General features: G+C 51.0%; 1 protein-coding gene across 1 annotated transcript; it reads right to left on the reverse strand.

The window, feature by feature from the left end:
* Positions 1-14,410: 14,410 nt before the first annotated feature.
* Positions 14,411-23,959, reverse strand: ANKRD60 (ankyrin repeat domain 60). The gene is made up of 4 exons (XM_035025645.1): positions 23,815-23,959; positions 18,688-18,818; positions 16,975-17,140; positions 14,411-14,763 (listed from the first exon to the last, which is right to left on the reverse strand). Exons 1-4 carry the CDS (start codon positions 23,957-23,959, stop codon positions 14,462-14,464), a joined length of 744 nt encoding a protein of 247 aa, XP_034881536.1. The 3' UTR covers positions 14,411-14,461.
* Between the last annotated feature and the right edge of the window lie 149 nt (positions 23,960-24,108).

Raw genomic sequence — 24,108 nt, forward strand, 5'->3', positions numbered from 1 at the left:
CCTAGCGCAGCTTGGCAGTGAACTTTCACGGGCCCTTTAGCAGCCCGCGCGCACTGCCGCATCCTTTAGAAGGCATCTGCTCGGCTCCTCCCGAGTGGCTGCCACCTCGCCACTTCGTGTCCTCAGCCCACTGGCACCGTTGTAAAATGAGGCTCCAGTCCTAGCCAATGCATTAAACTTAAATGTTTTCTGTAACCAGCGCACCCTGAGCCTGCTTTAATTCCCACCTGATTTATCTACCCAATTTATCACCAGGCCTCGATTCAATCAATACTGGCTGAGATTCAGCCGGAAGAGGCGTCTGATTTATGTATGCAGACACTCCTGGGGTGATTTGAGATTCCACTCCTGCACCACAGTGCCCCCCATCTCCCAAATTGATGGGTCGACCTCGCTGCAGGGCAAACCAGCCTCCGCATCCAAATGACAGAGCAGAGATGGGCCAGAGGCACCCTCTCCCTTCCCAAAGGGGCCTGCAGTCCTTGTTCCTGGACTGCCCTGGGCTGGCCCTGACCTCAGGACCCCCTGGGAAAGAAGAGTTTCACAAACTACGAAGGCTCTGCGTTAATCTGAGCAGAAACAGGCCCTGGGAAGGGGGAAGACATGCGTGCCCTCTGTGAATTGTGTCTTGCTGCCCTAGGATCAGGGTCTCAACTAGATTCTTATCTTTTGCTCTGGACACATAAAAACAGGATGTTGGGGTTTCTTGTTCCCAAGGATTTAGCAAAACTTCTGCTTAAAAAAAAAAAAAAAAAGTAAAGAAAAGAAAAAAGATGCCAGAAGAATTTTTTTCCTTCCAGAAGGAGGGTCATGGGGTCTGAAACCAAATATAAGAGGTCAAGGTCTTCCCTCTTGAACTTTCTCTGGCAAAAGTTCAATAGAATCATATCCGCTGGTTCTAATTCTAAACTTCCTGAAGGGGGAACAGCAGGAGGGTTTGCTCAATCTATAGCCTTTCTCAAAATAAATCACTAGCAGGTCATGGCAGCAGTAATTATTCTGATATTGCTTGGTATCTCCATGTTTTTCCCTCTCCCCTTTCTTTAAGCAGACTTGGAAATGCCTTTGGGCAGGAAGAAAATTTTTAAAAGCTTGAACCATTCATCTAGCACTAAATGCTTTCAGGGACCCACAAGTTGTGTAAGTGGGTGGCAAAGCTCGGGGAGAGAGGGGAGGCAGTAGGGAGTGGTAGGGCCTAGGGCAAACTCAGGAAGGAGGAAGCCGCTCTCTACCTGACCCAATCGTTGCCTGGGAGGGGGAAATCCAGATACTAGGGTCCTTGGTCTTGCCAAAGGCTCTTGGGACCCCCCAAAAAACAGGCACATGCATCCTGTGCCATCAAGCCATGTGAGGACCCCTGATGTCCCAGGACCACTAGGATCTGGTCATCCTGCCTGCTTCTCCCTCTCCCACTCCCCCTGCTTGTGTTCACCTCTCGCTGTGTCTCTCTCTGTCAAATAAATAAATAAAATCTTTAAAAAAGAAAGAAAGAAAAGAAAACTTACCCTCCCATCTCATTCATCCCTGAGCTAGGCAAAGTTTCTCCAGAAGTGGGTGGCTAGGAGGAAGGGGCCCTCTTTTCAGGAAGAAGCCCCTTGGAAGAGGACAAGACCCCCACAAGGATATGGCTTGCCAAGAGTTTCTAAGGCACAGAGGACATGAGTCTGCCTCCCAGAGATGCTGTGGCAAGAAGTGGGGACTGAGTGGGGACTGAGATGTGCATTTCTAACGAACTGCTAGGTGAAGCCAGGCCGCTTCTGCAGGGACTGCACTTGGAGTAACGGGGTTCTAGGAGGTGTCCAGGGAAGACCTAAGACCTGGAACATGTTGCAAGAATCCCAGCGGTTTGCCCACAAACCTGACTGCTGGCCAAAGCACAAATGCTGCCTCCCTGGAGGGCTTCCGGTACATTCTCTATCTGGGAATTGAAGTTAACTGAAAAAGCGTAGAATCGAGGTTTTAAAATATGAGCCCTTGCTCTTAAGTTAGATTGTGGCGATGAGTGCGCAAGTCAGGAAATTTACTAAAAATCCTTGAATTGTACACCTAAAACAGTTCTAATTTGGGGTTATGTAAATTATTTCTCAATAAACCTGTTTTTTTTTTTAAATGTGCAACAACACTCCAGTGGCCAAATTTGAGATTATCTGAGCATCTAGAATATAGTAATAACAACTGTAATTGGTTGAAACACATTGAAGATATAAATATCCAAGCATCCATAATGATTAAGGACGAAGCATTTTCCCTGCCTCGTCACTTGGAACTGCCTTTCAGGAAAAGCAGACAGCTCCAGAGGATGAAAGAAAGCTCGTTTTTATAGAAGAATGCCAGCTAAAGAAACGTAGAAGGAATGACAGACGGTCACCACTTTGCCACCCCCCACGGAAGAATTGGCTCAGTTGGGGGTATGAGTTTGCTCAAGGGAGGATGGAGGCAAAACCACAATGAGATACAACTTCACACCCACGAGGATGGCTCCGATCACGGCAGACAACATGGGGAAATCAAAACCCTCGCACACTGTTGGTGGGAATGTAACGTGGTGCAGCTGCTTTGGAAAACTCCCTAGCGGTTCTCCAGATGATTAAACATAGAGTTCTCATATGACCCAGCGATTCCACTCCCAGGTGTACATCGAGAATTGAAAATATTTGTGCACATGGGGCGCCTGCGTGGCTCAGTCCATTACGCGTCCGACTCTTGATTTAGGCTCAGGTTACGATCTCAGGGTCTGGCGATGGAGCCCCACGTCAGGCCCTGTGCTCAGCACGGAGTCTGCTTGTCCCTATCCCTCCTCCCCCCGCACTCGCTCTCTCTGTGTCTCGCTCTATCTCTATCTCTAAAATAAATAATAAATAAAATCCGAAATGTCCAGAATAAGTAAATACCTAGCAATGGAAAGATTAGTGGTTGTCAAGGGCTGGGGGGATAAGGGGATGAGAAATAACTGTTTACTGGGTATAGGGTCTCCTTTGAGAGTGATGAAAATGTTCTGGGACCAGATAAAGGTGAAAGTTGCACAAGTCTGTGAATGTACTAAAAACCACTGAATTGTATACTTTAAATGGGTGAGTTGTATGGCATGTAAACTATATCTCAACAAAGCTACTTTTTAAAAAGGCAAGTAGGAGAACAAATATTGGATGGTCCCACTTCTGTGAAGTACTCAGAGCAGTCAAATTCGTAGATACAGAGAGTGGAATGGTGGGTGCTAGGGCTGGGGAGGGGGGAAGGAGGAGTGAGTGGGGACAGTTTCAGTTTGGGAAGATGAGAAAGTTCTGGAGATGGATGGTGGTGACGGTTGCACAATAATGTGAATGTACTTAATACCCCTGAATTATACACTTTAAAGTGGTTAAAATGAGGGGCTCCTGGGTGGCTCAGTCGGTTAAGGGTCTGCCTTCGGCTCAGGGTCCTGGGGTTTCCTGCTCAGTGGGGAGTCTGCTTCTCCCTCTGCCCCTCCCCCCGCTTGTGCTCTCTCTCTCTAATAAATAAATAAAATCTTTAAAATAAAATAAAATGGTTAAAATGGTAAATTGTATGTCATATTTGTTTTACCATAATAATAAAAAAGGTAGATAGGGAACAGGGTATTCACAAGGTGTGAAGGAATCCTCCCCAAAGGACCTGCTGGTCCAAAGGAGGAAACATAACTTCTCAGTGGAGACGGCCACCATCACCACCTGAACCCTGAGCTCGAACTTCTACCCCCGACGGTGGGACTGCCTGCAGGCATTCCTTGTGATGTACAAGAGGTCGGCCATGAAGTAATCTGGCAGAAATGGTCAACCTCGGTATGATCCCACTGGAGGTCCCGCATCCAGGAAGCAAGGAGACAGGGGAACGAGCGAAGGGACACCACGTGGACGCCCAGACACACTCAGGATGCAGGACCTTCCACAGGTCACCTGGGCAGGCCTTCGCCATAGGCCAGTGCCACCAAACTAGAGCGTGGGGTTAAAAAGGACTCTAGACAAAACCACCCCGTGCAATGGCTAAATGAAGGGAACCCAGTATGGAAGAGCTTGCTGGGGGCAACTGGGGAGATTGGCACGCAGACTGGCCATGAGATGCCGTAGTCAGCTGGAAAACAGCCCCCAAAGATGTCCACATGCCCATGACTCTGGCAAAACGGCTCTCCAGAGGAAGCAGACGGGGCCGAAGTGAGTAGCTATCCTACAATCTGCTTGTTCTAGTCTTTTTTTTTTTTTTTTTATGCTTAAACTTTTCTATAATACAAAGGTTTTTAAAGTCTCAATGAAGGAAAGGTTTCACCAGATTTGGGGATTTGGGCCTGGGCACTGAGGGGGCGGGGGACCTCCGGAAAAGGTTATGAGCCCCAATCCCACCCCGCGCGGCCCCTCCATCCCTGGGCCCCTCTGAAGGCCTTCCCTGGAGCCAGCACCTTTCCCTGCTGCCCCGTGTCTCCCACTCAGCCTCCCCACTCCTTCCTATTGACACATAAACGAGCTCTACTGTCTCCCATCTTTAAAACAACGCCTCCCTGCTGCACCATGGGGTCAAACTTCCCGAAGGATCGTCCTCACCTGCAGGTTCCCCTCCTTCAGTTTGGCTGCAGGCTCTGCAGCCACTTTGGAAAGGAGCCCAGTCCCCCATGTGCCACTGAAGCTGGCCTTGCCAGGGACAGTCGTGTGGCCACGTTGGATGGCGTCTCTCCACCCCCAACCAGCGGGCTCCTCAGCAGCTTTCGACTCTGAAGACCACGCCCTCCACCCTCCTGAGCACCTGCTCTCCTTTTTTGCTGCCCTCCCCCACTCTGCTTTACCTGGACTCCATCAGGAGCCCTGGACCGCTTCTCTGTTCTACCCAAAGTCTTCTCTCTCTTAGCTCCACCTGCTTACTGACAACCACCAAGCACACATGTCCGCCAGCCCCTCTCCTGGGAGCCCCAGCCCTATGTGCCCAACATCCCACGCAGCGTCCCCATGGGTGAGTGGTAGGCACCCCCAAACAGAACCCCTGGGGCAGGTAGGGTGGTGGGCCCTCAAAAGATATGTCCACCTGGAACCTGTGAATGTGAGTTTACTTGGAAAAAGGATCTTTGCAGATGTGATGAGGGGTCTTGAAATGAGATCCTGGACTAGAGTGGCCCTAAGTCCAATGACAAGTCCTTAGAAGAGAAGGGAGGACAGACAGACGCACAGAATGAAGCCATGCAAACACTGGAGGGACACAGCCACAAGCCGAGGGACATCTGGAACCAGCAGACCCTGGAAGTGGCAAGAAGGAGCCTCCCCTGGAGCCTCCAGAAGGAGCTCGGCCCTGCTGGTGCCCTGATTTGAGACTTCTGGCCTCCAGAACTGGGAGAGCCACCAGGTCCACAAGCAGCTACCAGAAACGGTACACAGACAGCCCCCCAAGTGCCCACGCCGTTCACAACCAATCTTGGAAAACGGCACCACCACCCGCTTGACTGCTCAGTCCTGTGTGTCTGACCCTCGCTTCACCCCCATTCCCAAGCTCCTGTCTCCGGAATCTGCCAGCAGCACCTGGTCCAGCCACGGACCTCTCTCACCTGGACACCAGCAATAGCCTCTAGCGCCCTATCGGCTCCCACTCTTGCCTCCGGCAGACTACTCTCTTAAAACCATGCGATAGTTCACATCAGGCCCCCTCCTAAACCTTCAATCACTCCCCACTGCGCTTGGAACGAAATTCAGACCAGGGCCTCTGGGAGGGAGTTAGATATGGGTCCCAATTCTTCACCCCTCTCAGCATCCAGCCCCTGCCATGGCCTCCTCGGGGGTGAGGTTCATTAATTGCTGGCCCCTTGACTTTGAACTTGACCGCTTGACTTGCTTGTTCAGTGATCTATGGCCAGGAGTCCCCGTTGGGCGGCTCTGAGCTCGTACCTCCAAGGAGCCCCACCGACTCCACGTGCCCTCACCTGCTGATCCACGGAGGGCGAGAGGCCTGGGGGGCAGGGCCGCTCCAGCCAAGCCCCGGCCGGAGCAGTGCCCCCCAGCTGCCCTAGCAACACGCGATCAGGACTCGGTCCCCGGTGGTTCTGCAGCAGGGCAGCTGACTCGTAGAGCCTTTGAGGCTCCTCCCACCTTTCTGCCCCATCTCACTCCTCTTGCCCTCGCTGATGACTATGCTCTCATGTTAATGGTTTCTGGAAGGTTCTAAGCCTGCCCAGATTTAACTCCTTCCCCAAAACGGCAGCTTCGTGAGGCAGGGACAGACTGGCCTTCCGCTGTTTCTCAGAATGTCGAATAGGATGTCTCCTGTTTTCTTGGAATTTCAGCTGAAGCCCGTGGCTGAAGACAATATGTGATACATCCCCCATCTTCCGAAGAGAGGCACTTACCATTCAGGTAACACCCGGACTTGCTAAGAGAGAGCCAAAGCCACTTCTGAGACCCACACACTACTCCAAAGAAAATAGCCACTATTTTCTAGGTTAGAAACTCAATGCAGGGAGTGAGGATTTCTCGTGGGGGGAGTTGTCTTCTCACAGGGGGCTCTGGGCATCTCTCCACTCTCCCCACCACCGAAAGCCATGTGAAGAGCATCTAGAGACACCTTCACAGGGACTGAGGAGGCCCTCAGTACTTCAAGAATCCCATAGGAAAAGGACAAGGACTATGTTCCCATGGGCCAAGTGCACACATAGGAGGCAGGTAAGGGGACAGGTCCCATCTTGAAAGCCTCGTCCTACCCAAGAGTATCGCCTGCCCCTGCAACACACAGAGGCTGGGTGGTGAACAGTCAGAGGGAGGAGGGTGGGTTTTATGAGGTCAGCAGGGGATCACCATTGTGAGAGTCCCAAGTGCGGGGTCTCCAAACACACACTCGGTGCCTGGTAACCCCAACAGAAGGCCTTTGGCAGCGGGGGGTGGGGGGAACCACATGCAACCTCTCTGCCTGAGCCCTGTGTCTTGGGCCCATCCCGAAGACGTCGGAAACAGCTGGGAGAGTGGACAGGCGTGGGGGGCAGAGAGCGAAAGCACACAGCCCACAGCCCCCAGCCCAGCCCCCAGCCAGCCCCCATCAGCCCTGAGCCAGGGGAGGGGGCTTCAGTGGAGGAAGGATGGCACTTTCTATTTGGGCCAGGAGGGGCTTTTAAAGACTTGCAACAGACAGCTGTTGATTCATAGTAGAAAATGGCCAAATGTTCTAGTGAATACCCAAGGCAGGGAGGGGAAGTTGACAGGGTGGGTGCACAGGGCATCAATGGGCACAGTGAAGCCGTTCCCCATGACTCCAATCGGAGTGGCCCGGAGCCTAGACGAAGTCTCGAGCATGTGAAGCTCCATCACCAAACCCGTTGCGTGCCCAGGTGGGCGGCACGTCCGACATCTCCCCTCATTGCTAGCACGTGCACTTGTCTGAAGTCCAATGTCCCAAGCTGCAGGGTACCAATCCGTTTCTTTTCAAAGGAAGCAGCTTTGTCTACCTAAGCCTCTGTCTCTGCAGGGCAGGGCGGAAATAATAGAACTTCCGAAGCAAATACGATACTTTATAGCTTTAGCAAATCTGATACGTGGTTTTGCATTATTTAAATATAATTCCTACACCATGTGTGAGATGCACCAGGCATGAAATACACTGCAGTTTGCTACCAGGTGGAGATAAATCATAAAGTTCTTTGAAGGTGTCATTTGGTAAAAATAACTCTGATGTGTGCTCATTTCCAGCCCCACCCTTCTCTGCAGGCTGTGGCTTATACTTCGCTTTGGGGAAATAACGTTGAGGATCCTGAGTTTCAACACATCTAAATTAGCAAAACCCCTCCTTGCTTTTCTTGATGCAGGCTCTCCTGGGTGATAGAGACATTATTTAAAATGTTCATTAGAACTGCAAGGAAGGTCCTGGACTTTTCCTCCCTTTGGGGGGGGTTTAAAAGAAAAATGGAATTTATCTCTAATGCTGGCTGGCTCTTATCCCTGACCCCTAGACCATAATTTGTGAGGGCCTGGGAGAAGAATCTTTGAACTGGAGGACCATATTTCTTTCTGAATTCTTATATTATTAACTTTATGTGAAAAGTACTATCTACATAAAGTTAGGGTTTTTTTGTAATATTCTACACTATACAAAGATCAAAACAGCATAAAAGAGGAGTGGAAAGTCCTTGGGGGCATAATGGTCTTGAGAGAGAAGAGAAAATTAACAAATGCAACAGGATCTACAATTTCTATGGGGCACCAGAGAGGTCCGGGTGTGGATCAGAGGACGGTGCTGGCCCGGAAAGTTGATCCGCGGTCTCGCTGCGACACCTGGTGGCCGCCTCGCTCGTCCACCTGAGGCGGCAGCGCGCAGCAGCGCCACCTGGCGGGAGCTCCTGGCCGACGCTGGGAGGCCTGGGGAGGATTCAGGACCCCCCCCAGGGGCCTGTCCTGTGGTCGCTGGGGCTCCGCGGAGGAGAGGTGCTGCGAGGTTTTATTACCTGCCCCACCATCCTGCATTCTGCACTGCCTGCTGGTGCCCAGCCCAGTGGCCTGTCCTAACCAGGCTCCAGGCGGGCACTTCTGCAATACTTTCACAAGGAGGGCCAGGAAACAGGGCAAGGGGGTCTTGGGAGGTAGCCAAAGTCACAGCCACCAGGCAGGCTGGTTCACCCCTCGAGAAGAAGCATGGCCTGTGATCAGGCGAATTGTCAGGTGCTTGTTAAAACCATGGTCTCTAAAGTCAGGCATCTTCACTTTGCCATTTTTGTACTGTGGACTCTGGGCAGGTTGCAGACTTCTCTGAGCGTTTCCTCAACTAAAAGTGGGCATGGACTAGAACTAGAAGACCTCTGACTTTCAGGATCACAGAAAAGACTACATGAGTTAATGCACGCAAAATGTCTGGCCCGGGGTAAGTTCTCCATAAATGATTATTATGATTCTCAGACTTTGGAGAGCTCATGTGGGGGTTTCTCTTCCCTTTGTTTGTTTTTTAGGTATATTTTTAATTACAAATGTAACACGTGCTATTAAACATAGAATTACCGTATGACCCAGCAGTTCGCCTTTCAGGTGTATACCCAGAAGAACTGAAAACAGGTACTCAAGCAAATCCTTATACACTCATGTTTATAGCAGCATTATCTACAATAGTCAGAAGGTGGGAAGGGCGCCTGGGTGGCTCAGTCGATTAAGTGTCTGTCTTCGGATCAGGTCGGCATCTCAGGGTCATGGGATCGAGCCCTACGTCGGGCTCTGCATTTGGCAGGGAGTCTGCTTGAAAGATTCTCTCCCTCTCCCCCTCTCCCCGCTCGTGCTCTCTGTCAAATAAATCAATAAAATCTTGAAAAAAAAAAGTGGGAACAACCCAGATGCCCATCAACTGATGAAGGGATAACAATGGAATATTATTCAGCCATAAGAAGGAATGAAGTCCTAATACATGCTGTGGTGTCCTGAAAACACATGCTGAGAAGCCAGATACATACTGACTTAATTTATATGAAGTATCCAGAATGGGCAAACCCATAGAGACAGAAAGTAGACTGGCAATTGTCTAGGGCTAGAGGGAACGGGGTGGGGAGAGGGGTAGACTGTTAATGGGTCCAGTGTTCCTTTGTAGGGTGATGGAATGTTCTAGAACTAGACATTGGTGTTGGTTGCACAACATTGCAAATGTGTAAAACATCATTAATGACAAATTCCACATTATTTTACCATAATAAGAGGAGAAACACTGGTCGTGAGCGTTTAGAGATGTATAAAGCAACCACGCTGACTTCAAGCAGACAATGCTAAGAGTCTGAAGATCTTTGACATCATTATTTTTGCTCAAATAAACGTATATGCACATTTATTGGATTTGCCTCCTTTTCAAAACTGTAACTCAATGATCTCATACACATCTCCTGGGCCACTTGCCGTTTCTCACCTCAGGACACATCACACTCCTCATGGCCGTCCCTTGGCCCTAAGGCACACAAATCAAGTCATTTCTTAATTGCTGCAAAAGATGCCACCATCAGCCTCACTGGTGAGCATTTGGAGTGTCTCCAGGCACTTGGCACCATAAGGAGCTGTCGTGAACGTCCGCACACACGGCTCATTATGTTCTGGGGGTTTCATCTCTGCGGGATGGAGGCACAAAAGTGGGGTCGCTGGGCAGAGTCATGGGCGCACCTCCTGTGGATCAGAATCCTCCGAGCTCCCCGTCGCAGGGCCAGATGTGACCAGTGTCTATCATTCTTCCCATGGCAAACTGACCCCGCACACCCACCGGAGGGTGGCCCAGTGGGACACCATGTGGGCACATTGATGGGATTTGGCCATGGGTGGGGTTGGCCTCGTTACGTAGCCCAGGTTTGGGGACCCCCGGGCAGGGGGTCTGCAGATCCTTTCCGGATGTGATGGGAGCTCTGAAGTTCCCCCCAGAGCACGCGTGTGTGCTCACACGCACATTTTGCAGACAATTTCGGGGGCTCGGGCAGAGAAGCCCGCCCACGAGCCCCCGCCACTGAGGCCTGCTCTTGAGTTTCCGATGTGGCACAGACTGCAGCATCTCTGACATTTCCAGTGAACACAAACAGCGGCGTTTTTCTAAATGCTAATGGGTTTCTGTGCCCTCTGCTGGATGCTCGCGTCGTGAGGCCGGCCCTGCGGAGGCAGAGCAGAGCGCCTGGAATTTTCCTCTCATCTTAGAGCTTTTTTTTTTTTTTCCCCTCCTGCGCAACTGGCCCTGCAGTTTTCAGTTTGGAACGACTTTCTGGAAGTTGCTGAAGAAGCCCTGTACTTAATACCAAAATCAGCAAGTTTCAGGGAAATTATTTATCTCCCACTTTGGGAATTATTAGTTCTGGATGGAGACTCTTATTGTATAAGGTTTGCTGGAAATTTATGAGGCTATCTGGAAACTGGGAGCGTATTGATTCCCGGTGAGTAAACATTTTAAGCAAATTAAGTGGTGCTAGTAATAATAATAATAACGGGCACTATTTTTCAAGTGTCTGCTCTGTGCCAGGCATTTAATCCCTCCAGTGATGACAGGGGCAGGTTTTATTACCCGAATGTTACAGTCGAAGACACTGAGAGATGCAATTGCTTGGCCCCACGCCACACAGCCGATGGAGGAGGAAAGTTCTCAACCCCACCTGCCGGATGGCCAGCCCAGGAGGGCCACAGCGGCGAGGCTTCGGGCCCCAAGCACTCTGCCTCATCCGTCCTCCCGTCTCCAAAACGTGAGCAGGTTAGAATGGAGACGACGAGGACTCTGACGGATGGAGAAGCTGAGGCCCTTGGCCCTTGACAGTTTGCCCCCAAGGCCACACACTCACTAGGAGCGGAGAAAGGAATAGAATCCAGTCCCACAAAGACCCCGAGAACAAGACACTGTTTTCAATCCCAGCACAGTCCTCTTGCCTGCAGAAGCCTGCTCTATGTTAACGGGGAGACCGGGGAGGGTGGGGAAGGGGTCGAAGGTACCAGACTTTCTCCTTGTCGGAATCAGGACTCAGAGCAATCTGCACCGGGACGAATGCCCCCAGCCTGTGTCTCCGTGTCATTTGAATCAGTCTCAGGGCCACCGAGAAAGTCCCCCAGGTTGCCACCAGGGGGAATGCCCTTCCCTCCAGCTCTCTGGGAAGCTCTGGTTGGGGAATTGTCCTCGGGCGAGGAAAGCACCGGGGTCCGAGATGCAGGGAGACTCAGTGGCAAGAGAGAGACGCAGGGGGTAGTCTGAGGTCCGGAGGGGCAGCCAAGGTGCCCACATCCAGGTTCTGGAAGATGCTGGAGACCAGGCCAATAGACTGGATGCAGAGGAAAATTCCGCATCTCTGGCCAGCTGCCTCTGAGACCAGGGCGGCGGCAGGGGGTCCCAGGCGCTGGATGGCTAGGAGGCTGGGTGAGCCGAGCCAGGCCTGCCCAAGATGTTCACATTGCCCTCTGGACCCCACAGTGTGTATGACCTCTTTCTGATTTGCACTGCATTGCCTTCTAGAAAAGATTTGAGGCAACTTCCAATTAAACATGTGTACAAGAAAGAACTTGTTATAACTCACTCAGGGCGAGGGCAAGGGCAAGGGGAGGGTGTTTGCCCCAGCTGAGCATCCTGGCAAGCAAGGTGAATGGGAACACGTGGGGGGCAGAGCTCTCATTATCTGCTTGTAATGAGCAGTCCCCCACCCACCAAGGGCTGTTTTCCAGGCTGACCCAGGGAGAACAGAGCTGGGTATTATACCCAGAAGCCTACCCAGAGCCCCCTGCCAAGAGGCAGCCCACCCCATCCTGCACCCGCAGTGAGGCCCACCTGGGCGATCACGGACCACAGTGATTCACACTGAAGACCATCCCCAGAGCCTTGGGCCTAAAAGGATTTCAGGGTCCCACAAAAATGCTTGAATTGACCCCACAAAAAATTTTTCTGTTGGCTCCACCAAAAAAAAAAAAAAAATGCTTAATGAAATATCTATGACGTAACGTGATTGTGACCAATTGCAAATCAACTCTTCTTTGGCTATGGACATATTTTATTCAGTACGTGATGCAAGCTTGTTTGAATATAATAGATAGTATGGTAAGACTGTCTCTAATGAAGAGCCCTCGGGACCTGTAGGAGTATGCACATGACCCTGTCACAGACTGAGCCAAATGTCAGCCGTGGAGTTTAGAACTTGCCCCTTTTCTGGCCGAGTGTTTAATTGAATTAGGGGCATATGAAGATACGGTGTTTGCCTGCAAAGTTTTGGGGACAAGTGTCAGGCAGTTGGCTCTGGTAACAACAGACAACAGAGCAAAGCTTCTGGCAAACACATGACTTTGAGTAATGCCACTTGTTAAGTTAAAAGGGTGCCCGAGTCGCCCCGCCAACACACCTCATTAGCTAAATGAATTGACCCAATGGATGGGGTTATTTAATATCTGTCTACTGACTTTAGAGAATGTCTGCCAAAAACAAGATCTCAGTTTTGACACAGTTGATGCTGAGCTCTATTTTTTTTTTTTTTCTGACTATTATTTGTCAAACGAATTGCTGCGCGGGGTACGGCCACGTCTACCAAGTGTAAAGCCGCATCATCAACACGGATCTTCCTTGTTATGACAGCAGGAAATGCAGCCAATTAATTTAAAAGCCGAATCCAGTTATCGGGATGTGTGTCGGAAAGAAGGGCAGCCGGGATACAGGGCTGTTTTCCATCACTTTGAAAACAGAACTTCCACGGTCGAGAGACCATTGTCACGGAGACGGGTCCCAGAAGTCGTGCCAGAATATAGGGCTTTAGAGGAATATACATAACTGTGGGGTGGGAGTGTGGACGATACCTATCACCCAGCAAGACCCTGGCCGCTCGAGCCTGTGGCTTCTGAGCCGCGAATGTTCCAGGTGCCCTGAGTTGCTTCTGCCCCTTTCCTCACCGAACTGGCGTAGTTTGGCAATAGGAGGCCGTCCCATAGGTGTTCTTCAGATCTGCTACTCCTTCCGTACCACGCCACCATGTTTAAAAAAAATCCAAGTCAACACTCAAAAGGCAGAATGTATCCTATCAAAAGGCTCTGGAAAAATCTAGCCGCCCTTGGCTCGTGTTTCTGCTGGAGCTGATTCATGGCGCGCTCTCCAGACAGGGCCGTGCATGTCAGCTTCCCCTCTGGCTCCCAATCCCAGCTCAGGCACACGGCAGGCTGGGCCCCTTGTGAGCTACAGAGCCTGGAACTAAGCATAGGAAGGATGATGGCGTTGCCACGGGGGTACCTAGCGGGGAAGGAGAACACCGGAGGGAGGAGGGGTGCGGGGGAGAGGTGTGCTTGGACCACTGGGGATAGGACCAGAGGACAGAGGTGCCAGTTCTGATTCTCTCCTCTACAAGCTCATCGTCATCCTTTACACGGTCTCCCCCAAATCCATGGCAACTTATCACCTTTCCCCAAGACTAATAAAGGCACCCTGGTAGAGGACGTGACCAGAGAACCAAGCTCTCTCTGCCTCACTCGTCCCCCACCCCCCCCAAGCCCCGATTCCAGCAGCAGACCCCGCAGAGATGGCTCAGGAAAACTTCGGGAACATCACTAGCTGCGACAGCATGCAGCAGGCAGTTCCCGGGCTTCACAAACTGAAATTCGCAGCCCACCCTGCACACGACCCCCCCGACACTTGCCAGTCCTTGTTCTGGGCAATAGCAACCGTGCTGTCCTCATCATTGCTATTACTTCTATTATGCTGATGCGTTAGACGGTCTCCAGACGCGAGACGAGAGAAGGTAATTGGCTCTCATCACCCCAAGCAGCGTTATTGGATACAATGTACAAATAGCTTAAAATTAATGGCTGGCATCAGAGGCCCGCTCAGTCCGTAATGGATTACGGAATGAACACAAACTCACCTACTTCCATCAACACCTTCCCCAAGTCATTTGCAAACAGGACCCATAATTGAGTATCTGATTCAGATTAATTGCCATGCTTTCTTGGCTTCCTGCTCCCCGAGGGCCACTGCGAATTTGAACTCTGAAAAGTGACCCAAGTCAGCTTCGAGGTGCAAACGTTCCCAGGGGGAGTCAAACTTGGCTCTTCTTGGAGCCAAACCTGGACTTCGCCCTGCGAAAAACCTTGTTCGTGATCAAGTTCTTTGGGTCCTTTGTCCCCGACTTTGCCATCCAATAGAAGAGGAACATCCTCCGTTCACTGTGCCTGTGGTTCAGGCGCTGGGCAACGGACATGGGGCTCTCCCCCCTGTCATCTCTTTCGTTGATGGAGGCACCATACTTGAGCAGGTGGCTTATACAATCCAGACGGTCCATGGCTGCGGCCACGTGCAGGGCTGTCCTGCCCATGGGGGTTCTGCTGAGACTGTCGGCTCCTGTAAAATAAGACGACTGATTGAGCGAGGCTCACCCTCCCGGCCGGGAGCCTCACCTCCAGGATAACGTTCAAGAAGAGAAGCTCGGGAGGGGTGAGGCCGTAAAAAGAATGCTTGGGAGAATCTATTACTGCCCCTGACCCCAGCACCAAGCATAAGGGAGGAGGCATCGCTGCACTGTCCCAGCACCCGGCTCTGCCTTGCCTCCAGTCTGCCCACAGCACGCTCCTGCTCAAACCCCATTTCTGGCATCCACTACCCTTGGGGTCATTTTCTAGGTCTTTACTGCTCTATCTCACCCTGCCACCTTCCCCACCCAACGCTCTTCCTCCCCTCCCTCCATGCTCCAAGTTTACCAGGCTTCTATCTTTATGCCTTAAATACCCCCTGCTCCTGCATCCCGCCCCAGTCCTTTTGCACATGCTGTTCCCTTTGCTAACAGCACTGTTACCCATTTCTGCCCCCCACCCCCGCCACCCCTGGCTAACTCCATCCTTCTTTATCCTCCATACACTTCCTCAGGAAAGCCTTCCTTAGCCCCCCTCCCCAGGAATCCCGCCCCCCTGCATATGCTCAGGAGGCATTCTGCATCTTCAGAACATGCCACGCACGACTGACCATGGAATTAATTATTTGTAATAATTTGCTGACTTCCCTTCATAAACTCCACGAAGGCAGAAAACACACTTGTTTTGATCACTGCTGTTTTCATCCCCGGCACGTAGCGCGATGCCTAGAAAAGACAGGCGCTTGGGAAATGACAGACGACGGGCAGCCTGACTCATGGACAGATTTCACTTCGATTGAATTCCTCACTGCCTCCCGCAGATGGATGGGCTAATGACAGGTGTCCAATATGGACTTGTTGAATTGAATCAAATTCTGGGTAACAAATATCATGACACAGAAAACAAGGCAATTCAATTACAAGCAGCTGACATTTCTGTAGCCAGTTTTTATGAGCTATGGCTGGTCGGTGAGGTAACGTTTTAAATAGGTTCTCCTAACGCCCAGTCTCAGCCTCGGCACGGCTTTGCAGCGAAGGACAGAAAACTTTGCAAAGCTGGCTGTAATGTTTTAACTGGGGCTTTCAAATACATCACAGTTCCATCAGAGTGAAAATGACTTTTTATGAGCTTAAAGGACTGCTGGTCTGTGAACAGGCCATATTTCATCCCACAACAGGCGGCGTGCCGAAAGCAGTGGAGGAAGAAGCAGAATAGTCAGGAAAACCTCTACCCAACACGCGAGCGCCAGGCATCCCGCCCCGGCCCCGGGGATGCATGCACCTTGCCTGGTGGAGGTGGGAAAAGAGGCAAAGAGACGCAGAGAGAGGCCGGGGTCAAGACCGCGGGCAGGAAAGGTTTGGATTGGAAGGCAAGCTGATAGGGGAGACCCTCAGATGAGGCCCCCTTCTGGGCCTCAAATCCCTGACCAAACAGTCCGTCACATGTTCTTCCTGTTCCTGAGGAAGCCGGCGGCCTGGGCAGTCTGTGGCCATTGTCTATTGTTCTGAATGGTCGACACCTCAATCTGAGGGCCTCTTTTCCCAAAAATACCCTACGTCCAGGGAAGATAAAGTTTGCTCCAGCACATCCCATGCAAGCCCTCACATTCAGAGACAATGCAGGCCAAGGCTTCTATTTCTATCAACAGAGAGAGGGGGCAACTTGTCCTTGAAGGCGGGGGAGAGACGGGGATGCAGAGGAGATGAAAAGAGGGTTTGGGGCAAGGGTCTCTTGAGGGAAATAATTCAAAGTCATGGAGAAAGGAGACTGGCCGGCCTGCCACACACACACACCCCCCAAGAGAGCGATGGTGGCTTGGGGCTAGAGCCCCCAGACCGTGGTAGAAACCCAACTTCAGGTGGGGCAGAAATAACACAGGGAGCTTAGGAACATCTCCAGCAGTGTTGTAAGAGGCCAGGAAGCTCTTTTGGCTATTCCTGTGAATTAGTGTCCAAAAATTCCATCTCCCACGACAGAAAGAATCTTCTTGAGACCCGGCCAAGAGAGGGGACAACAGCCTTTACTCAGCATGTCCTAAGACCCCTACAGAGAGCCAGTGGCCCACAGGGACCATGATTGATGGTTGACACAACTTGGGTCCAGGACGCCATTGTTGAAGGGCCCAGGAAGACAAGCCACTCTGTCCTCCCTACCCACAGAAGACCCCACCTTGTGAACATACTCATCCATCTCTCAGAATTACCGTGTTCTAGAAGGTACTGCACAGCATCCGAGTGGCCTCTGTGAGAGGTAATGTACAAGGCCACGAACGCTCTCTGAGCGATCCAGTCCTTCCACTGCTTGTGTTCCAAATGCTGCGAATTTGCAGTTTGGTAGAGCGAGTCTTCATCAACACCGAGGCAGGAGAGCTAGGCAGGATAAAGGGGGTCCACACAGTGAGTCTGAGTTATTTCCAAAGTGCAGGTACACCTGGCTGGTGGGTGCCTGGACCCTCCTGAGGGGAGGTTTGCTCAAAGGCCCAGTTAAGGCTCGTGATGGGAACAGAGAGGGGCAAACCCTAACTGAGAAGCTGGAACACACCCAGGGAGGACATTGTTGACCACGCGCTATACATGTCCAGGAAATACGCATTTACCATCAGGCAGGCTCGGGAGGCAGGAAATTCTTCCTGTCGGTGTTTTGAAGAGAGAAAATAGCTTTTCTGGGTGTCCAGAGGAAGGTGGTTGCGGCCATTAAGGAAGACACCAGACGACACGAAGTGGCCTCCCCAGAGGGGAATGCACTTCTCTGGAGACTTGATGTATTCTGGCCTTCCGATCTATTTTCGGGCCCATTGTCTCCGTTAACTTTTGGAACACTCTGAACTCCACTCACAGATGAAAAATAGCCCCATAATATAATCATCTCGTGGTGAAGTCAGGCCCTGAGCACGAGAGGAAGGCTGTGGGCTCTGGCAGAGAGGAACTCCGTCCCAGATGTGGGGCATCCAGTGCGGGGGCGGCAGTGGGGTAGGCAGAGCCCCAGAGTGTGGGAGACAGGAGGGAATCCCCGGGTTCAGAGCAAGAGCCAGAAAACCCAGGCAGGACCGAGTCCCCGGTGGCAGAGGGGAGGCAGGGGAAGGCCAGGAGCAGAGGACCCCAGGGAAGGACCTGGAGGGGATGCTCAACAGCTGGGACATGCCCCACCCCTCCTTCTAAGGCTCCCGCACACAGGCAGTGTTTGCCTCCCTAGAGACCACCCACCTCTCCCGGACCTGATCCCCGCAAGCTGCCTGCAGCCAGCCTTTCCTGGCTGGAAGTAAACCCTCTCCTCACATGCTCATAGCCTTTCATCCAAATGTACTTTGTAGAAGAACATACACTTGCCCCCTCCGCGCCACCCCCACCCCCACCTTCTCTGTTGGGTATAGATGTTCTGGTTTTCTGGTTTCCTCCTCCCTTCTCCTCGCTGCCCACCCCAGAGCTCAGCTGAGAGCCAAGCACAAGGCCTGGAAAAGAGTAGGCACCTGCTGTGTATCGAGTGGTGTGTGCTCTTTCCACCTTAGGGGAGGGACAGACCCCCATTAGGATTTTTGACCTATCACATGCTCTAGATTGTGCACTTCCCAGTTCTCCGGAGCCCTTCACCCACTGTTAAATCAGGTTTTCAACTTTACAAAACATACATGTGAATAGAAAATGCACCACCCTGGTTCCTTTTTCTTTGGGGTGTGCGTGTGGGGGTGGGTTATAAGTGAATACCATGAGATAGCAAACCCAAGAGTGAGTGGAAACTCTCAATATAGTATTTAATCATTATGACATGAGTCCAAGTTCTGTTTTTTCCTACTCTGAAACTTTTACTCAAATATTCACATGAAAGACTGGATCCCCCCCCCCACACACACACACACACAAGACACAGTTTACGGTTGCTTCATGAAGTATAATATCCATTTAGAGAAGCATGAAAGCACCTTACTGGGATCCCCTTCCACAGCCGCCAAAACCAGTTCCGTCCATCCATCATAATGCCAGATACATAATGAAATAATTCCACCAGGAACAACATCATGGAACTTCAACGTAGTATCATCCATCAAAACTCCTACAGGGAATAATTTTTTCTTTAAAAAAAAAAAGGGGGTATTAAAGATAAACTATTATGCTGGTTATCTTAAGAGATGATCTGACCTTGGGTATCACAAAGATCATTTGAAAACCTTGAGCACTAATCTCATTTGATGACTCCATATGAGTCTGTTTGTGGCCATTAATGCTTTTTAGAAAATTTATTTGGCCCAGGTCAAACAGAAGCCAACTCCTCCCCACCCCACCCCCCCGCCAAAAAAAGGCAACAATTTCTAAAATTCTGTAATTATAACTTGTTCTATTGCAAAAAAAATACATGAGGCAGTAAAGTCATTTTATGAGGCGAACTCTATAAATAGGACTACTCGAAGTAACTGTGCGTTACAGACGCAGCACAATGGACCTGCGTGCGTCATACACGAAACTAAAATACTTATCTCTGGTTAGTGTTGTCAACAGTTGGCTAAGGATGTAACAATGGCAAACTTTGTTGCATCTTTCAAATGCTACTCTACAGCAGGTTTGTTTTTTTTTCAAACTTGGCACTATTGATGTTTTAGACTGGATTGTTCTCTGTGGCGGGGGCCGCCCTGGGCACTGTAGGGTGGTGGCAGGCGTCCCTGGCCTCTACCCAGATGATGCCAATACCACCCTCACCTAGTTGTGACCATCCAAAAGGTCTCCAGATGTTGCCACATGGCCCCTGGGGGACAAAATTGCCCCAGCTGAGCATTTATGGTAATGTAAATATTGTCACGTTGGCATTCACCATGATTTGGACTTGGGGCTTTGGAACTCCTTTATGTCATCACCCAGAACAACCCTCCACTCGTATGAGACAATGGGGTGAGTGGATCTACTCGCACTTCATACGTTCAGACCCTTTGGGAAAGCCTGCCAGGATGATAGAATATAGAAGAGGACTCTAGAGCATTTTAAGCGAAGTTGTCTTTAGTTTACCTTTTTAAATAAACACACGTTTCCTTACAGAGCCACCTATAATCTTGCTTAAGAATAACATCATAGGGCACCTGGGTGGCTCAGTTGGTTAAGCGACTGCCTTCGGCTCAGGTCATGATCCTGGAGTCCCTGGATCGAGTCCCGCGTCGGGCTCCCTGCTTGGCAGGGAGTCTGCTTCTCCCTCTGACCCTCCCCCCCTCTCATGTGCTTGCTCTCGCTCATTCTCTCTCTCTCAAATAAATAAATAAAATCTTTAAAAAAAAAAAAAAAGAACATCATAATTTCTTTTCTCTACAAGTGATGCCACAAGTGTAAAGTCTCGACTCGGCCAGGTCAGGTTAGCCATTATTCCGAGTGGAATTCATGAGTTGTTTGGATTCACCACCGAGGGATTACTAAGTGCCTGTCCCAAGCACCTACACTCTTTAATCCTCATGACGAGCCAGGTTTGTCATTTCCGTTTGCTGGTGAGCAAACTGGGGCTCCCATGCCTAGGAAATAGTAAAACCAGGACTCCAACCAGACCTGCCTTCCCCCCCAGTGCCATGCATGTGTCGCTCTAGGCTCCGCTGGCCCCCTTTGGTGGTTACGAGAAACTTCGGATGGTGGGTGTGAACAGGGAATAGCGATTAGCAAATTTGTTAATTAGGGTCTTATTTGTGGTTCTAACACAGAGGATAATCAGTAGTCTTCAGTAAGACAACTTGACTTCCTAATAACTTTGAAAAAAATCGAGTAAAGCTGTGTTTCCCTAAGAAAGACAAGAGTGCAATTCACACATGCTGAACAGCTCTCTTCGAGAAATCAGAGCATTCTCTCTTTATAGGCAGGCAGCAACTGCCTTGAGCTTACACAAATACTAATTATCACCAGCTCAATTATTAGAGTTGACAACAAAAGTGTAAGATGGCCCCTTGACCATGAATTTTGCTCACCCCTTTTAGATTTGTGTCTCTCAAGGTTTTCACGCACATGTTATCTCATGTGATCCTCCCCGGCCACCTTTAGGTGGGTAAGGAGGCATCAGCGGGTTATTTATGGGCAGGAACCCACACTTACTTTTCTCAACGTAATAGTACCTTCTTTCTTTTTTTGTTTGCCGTCAACAGGAGGGGTTGCAACGGCAGGAGAGGTCAAGCTTCTCCCAGTTGCTAAGTGCTTGCTGAGCGAGAGGATTGTGACATCGTACAAGTCACTAGGTGTCTTCCATTGCCTCGTAGCTCTCTTGGATTTATGGCTCAGCACAGCTCATCAGGGAAAATAAACTAACAGAAGGGGTGCCAGACATTTGTAGTTCAGGATACATAATTTTCTAATTACTTGTTTTGGAATGCTTACTGTCTGTCCTCCAGCAGCTCAATCGTTAATGTGTTAAATAGAGACTGGGTTTGAGATACAAACTTCTTTCCAAATAAAGTCTCAAAAATGCCCCCGACATCTTCCAGACACTATAGCAAAATAAGGATGTCACAGAAGGTGCTTAACCTGCATCAAAGAGAGCAAAGGAAGGTATTCTGGCCCAAGTCATCCCTGTCTAGAGGGGGACCTGGCACTGAGAATTCTAGAGCCGAAAGGCTCTGCGTTGCAGCTTAGGAAGCTGAGCCCCGGAAGGGCAGTGTCTGGGGGGACGGAGACTGTGGAGACAGGCGGCTCTCAGATCTCTGCCTGTCTCCATCGCTTCCCGGCCCTCCAGTACAACGGCAGTGTCTCTGCAACATCGCTGTTCACATCCTCTGTGCTGCAGCCCACAGAGTTTTTTATATGTCCGTTTTCTTGAAGTATTTTTGCGTTGATTTCAACCGGGTGGGGAGATGATGGAGCCCAGGGGCTTTGATCCTGTTCTCATATCCTAAATATTATAGGGATCGGGACAAAGACAGCCAGGTCCCTCCGGCTGAGGGATGGAGATTGATGGACAGAGATGGGGCTCTAGAGTCCTCGCCCTCCACTGGGTGCCACCCACATGGGATCTGTCTGGATAGGGGGCTTTGGGGTCCTGATTTAGCCACAGTGAGCTTTGGGTGCTGGGCTCTGATTCCGATTGGGCTAGTTTTGAGCTCCTGACGTGGACAAGAACACTGCTTGAGATTCGGGGTTCTGATACAAACTGGGTTAGTGCCAGTATTTGGGGTTCAAATGTGGGTAGGGTTTGCCTTGAGATTTGGGGTCCTGACAAGGGCAGAGTTTGCTCTGGATGTGGGGTTCTGATGAAGGCAAGGTTTGCTTTCTGTTTGGGGATCCTGGTATGGGAAGGGTCTATTCTGGGATGTGGAGTCCTTGAATGGGCAGGACTTGTTTTGGGATTTGGGGTTCTAACGTAGTCCTAGGTACTGCAGCCACTGAGTGTAAGGAATCGGATAGGTCAGCCCTTGGGAATTGGGGGTTTTGGTGGCGACAGGTTCTGCTCTGAGATTTGGAGTCCTGAGATGGGCAAGATTTGGTCTAGAGCTTGGGGTTCTGGTGTGGATAAGGCTGGCTGAGGGATTTGGGGTGAAATACAAGTAGAGCTTGCTTCGAGTTTTGGGGTCCTCACGTAGGCAAGGCTTGCTTTGAACTCTGGCTTCCTTACATGGGTATGGTTGGCTTAAACATGGTTTCCATGAGATTTAGGGTTCAGATATGGGCATGTTTGGTGTGAGTTTTGGGGTCCTATTATGGGCAAAGTTTGTCTCGTGCTTTGGAGACCTTATGAGGATATTTTGCTTGGGATTGGTGTTCTGGCGCAGTCCTGGTGAGCTTGAGAACTGGCTTCCAGATGTGGGAAGAGTTCATTTTGGGTTCTGGCATCCTCACTTAGAGATGGCCAATGGATTGGGGTTTCGATGCATAAGTGGCTAGTTAGAGACTGGGGGCTCAGAAATGGGTTTGTCTGCTCTGGGATTTAGGGTCATGATCTGGGTAGAATCTGCTTTGGGATTCAGGTTTCTGTTGCAAGCAGGGGTAGCTTGGGGGATTTATTTGGGGTTCAAACATGGGCATGGTTGGCATAGAGATACGGGGTCCTGGGGTGGGCAGTTTGTTTCAGGCATTAGGTGTCCTTCAGTGGACATGGTTGCTAGAGGACTCAGGGTTCTGAGGGTCGCATGGTTAGCCTGGGGATCTGGGGTTCAGTCTTGGCCAAGTTTGTTCTTGGTTTGGGGGTCTCGAAGTGGGCAGAATTTCTTCTGAGCTTCACCATCCTTGTATGGACAGGGCTGCCGGAGGATCTGGGGTTCTGGGGTAGTCTTGGTTACCCTGGAGATTTGGGGTTTAGTCCTAGGTAGATTTGCTCTGGGTTTGGGGGTCCTGAAGTGGGCATGGTTTGTTCTGAGCTTTAGCATCCTTGTGTAGACACAGTAGCCAGAGAATTTGGGGTTCTGAGGTAGTTGTAATTACCCTGGAGATTTGGGGTTCAGTCTTGGGCACAGTTTGCTTCAGGCTTTGGCATCCTTGTGTGGATGTGGCTGGCTGGAGGACTGGGGGGGTTATGTGTCCAACATGGGTTTTTGGAAGTTTGCTTTGAGTTTGGGGTCCTGACACGGGAAGGTTTGCCCTAGATTGTAGGGTCCCACTGAGGACAGGCTTTGTTTCAGGCTTCTGGTCTTATGTAGACCCTGTTGGCTTTGGGATTTGGGTCTCTGATAAATACAAGGGCAGCTTGAGGGTCTGAGAGGTTTTGCTGAGGTAGCAGCGCCTTTGCTGAGATTTGGGGTCCTGACATGGACAGGATCTGCTCAGGGTTGGCAGGTCTGACTAGACAGCTTGCTTTGGGACCAGAGTCCTGACATAGGCAAGATTTGTGGATTAGGGTCTTGCTGTGGACAGGGTGTGCCTTGATATTTGAGGTCTAATGTGAACCTGGTTTGTCGGGATTGGGAAGTTCCTTTCGTGGCCTGGACTGGCTTTTCCATCTGGGGCTTCCAGGGGGTGGGGTGGGGTTTGTTCTGACACCTGGGGGTTGGGGGGGTCCTCACGCGGGCAGGGGTCCCTTCGAGGACTGCAGGGTCAGAAGGGGACCCGGAGCCCCGGTGGAGGCCATACACGTGGGAGGGAAGGGGGTGGGCAGGGGTCACCTTGGTCCAGGTACTGGAGCCGCTGCAGGTCCAAGGGGATGCCGACTGTGAGGTCCAGCTCCTCCTTGAGCTCCCGCACCGTCATGTCGCTGCGGCAGTCCGTCACTTGGAACATCTCCCCGGTCTCCTCCAGCAGCACCCACATGGCGAAGGCTTCTGGGGAGGCGTCCGGGGCCAAGTCGAGCGCCGGACTCGCGGCCTCCGGGGACCCGACGCCGCTCGGGCCGGGGGCGCGGGCCGGGGGCTGCACGGGGAGGGGCCGCGGGCCGGCTGAGCCCGCCCCCCGCCCCCCCC

This window comes from Mirounga leonina, unplaced genomic scaffold, assembly GCF_011800145.1.
Source record: "Mirounga leonina isolate KUSES-001 unplaced genomic scaffold, KU_Mleo_1.0 Mir_195, whole genome shotgun sequence".
Taxonomy (NCBI): domain Eukaryota; kingdom Metazoa; phylum Chordata; class Mammalia; order Carnivora; family Phocidae; genus Mirounga; species Mirounga leonina.

Coding starts and splice junctions, on each gene's coding strand:
- ANKRD60 (XM_035025645.1), bottom strand. CDS start 23,959: ATGTGGGTGCTGCTGGAGGAGACCGGGGAGATGTTCCAAGTGACGGAC. Junction 18,819..23,814: donor GCTCCAGTACCTGGACCAAG/GTGACCCCTGCC, acceptor TATTCCCTGTAG/GAGTTTTGATGGATGATACT. Junction 14,764..16,974: donor GCAGTACCTTCTAGAACACG/GTAATTCTGAGA, acceptor CTTATTTTACAG/GAGCCGACAGTCTCAGCAGA.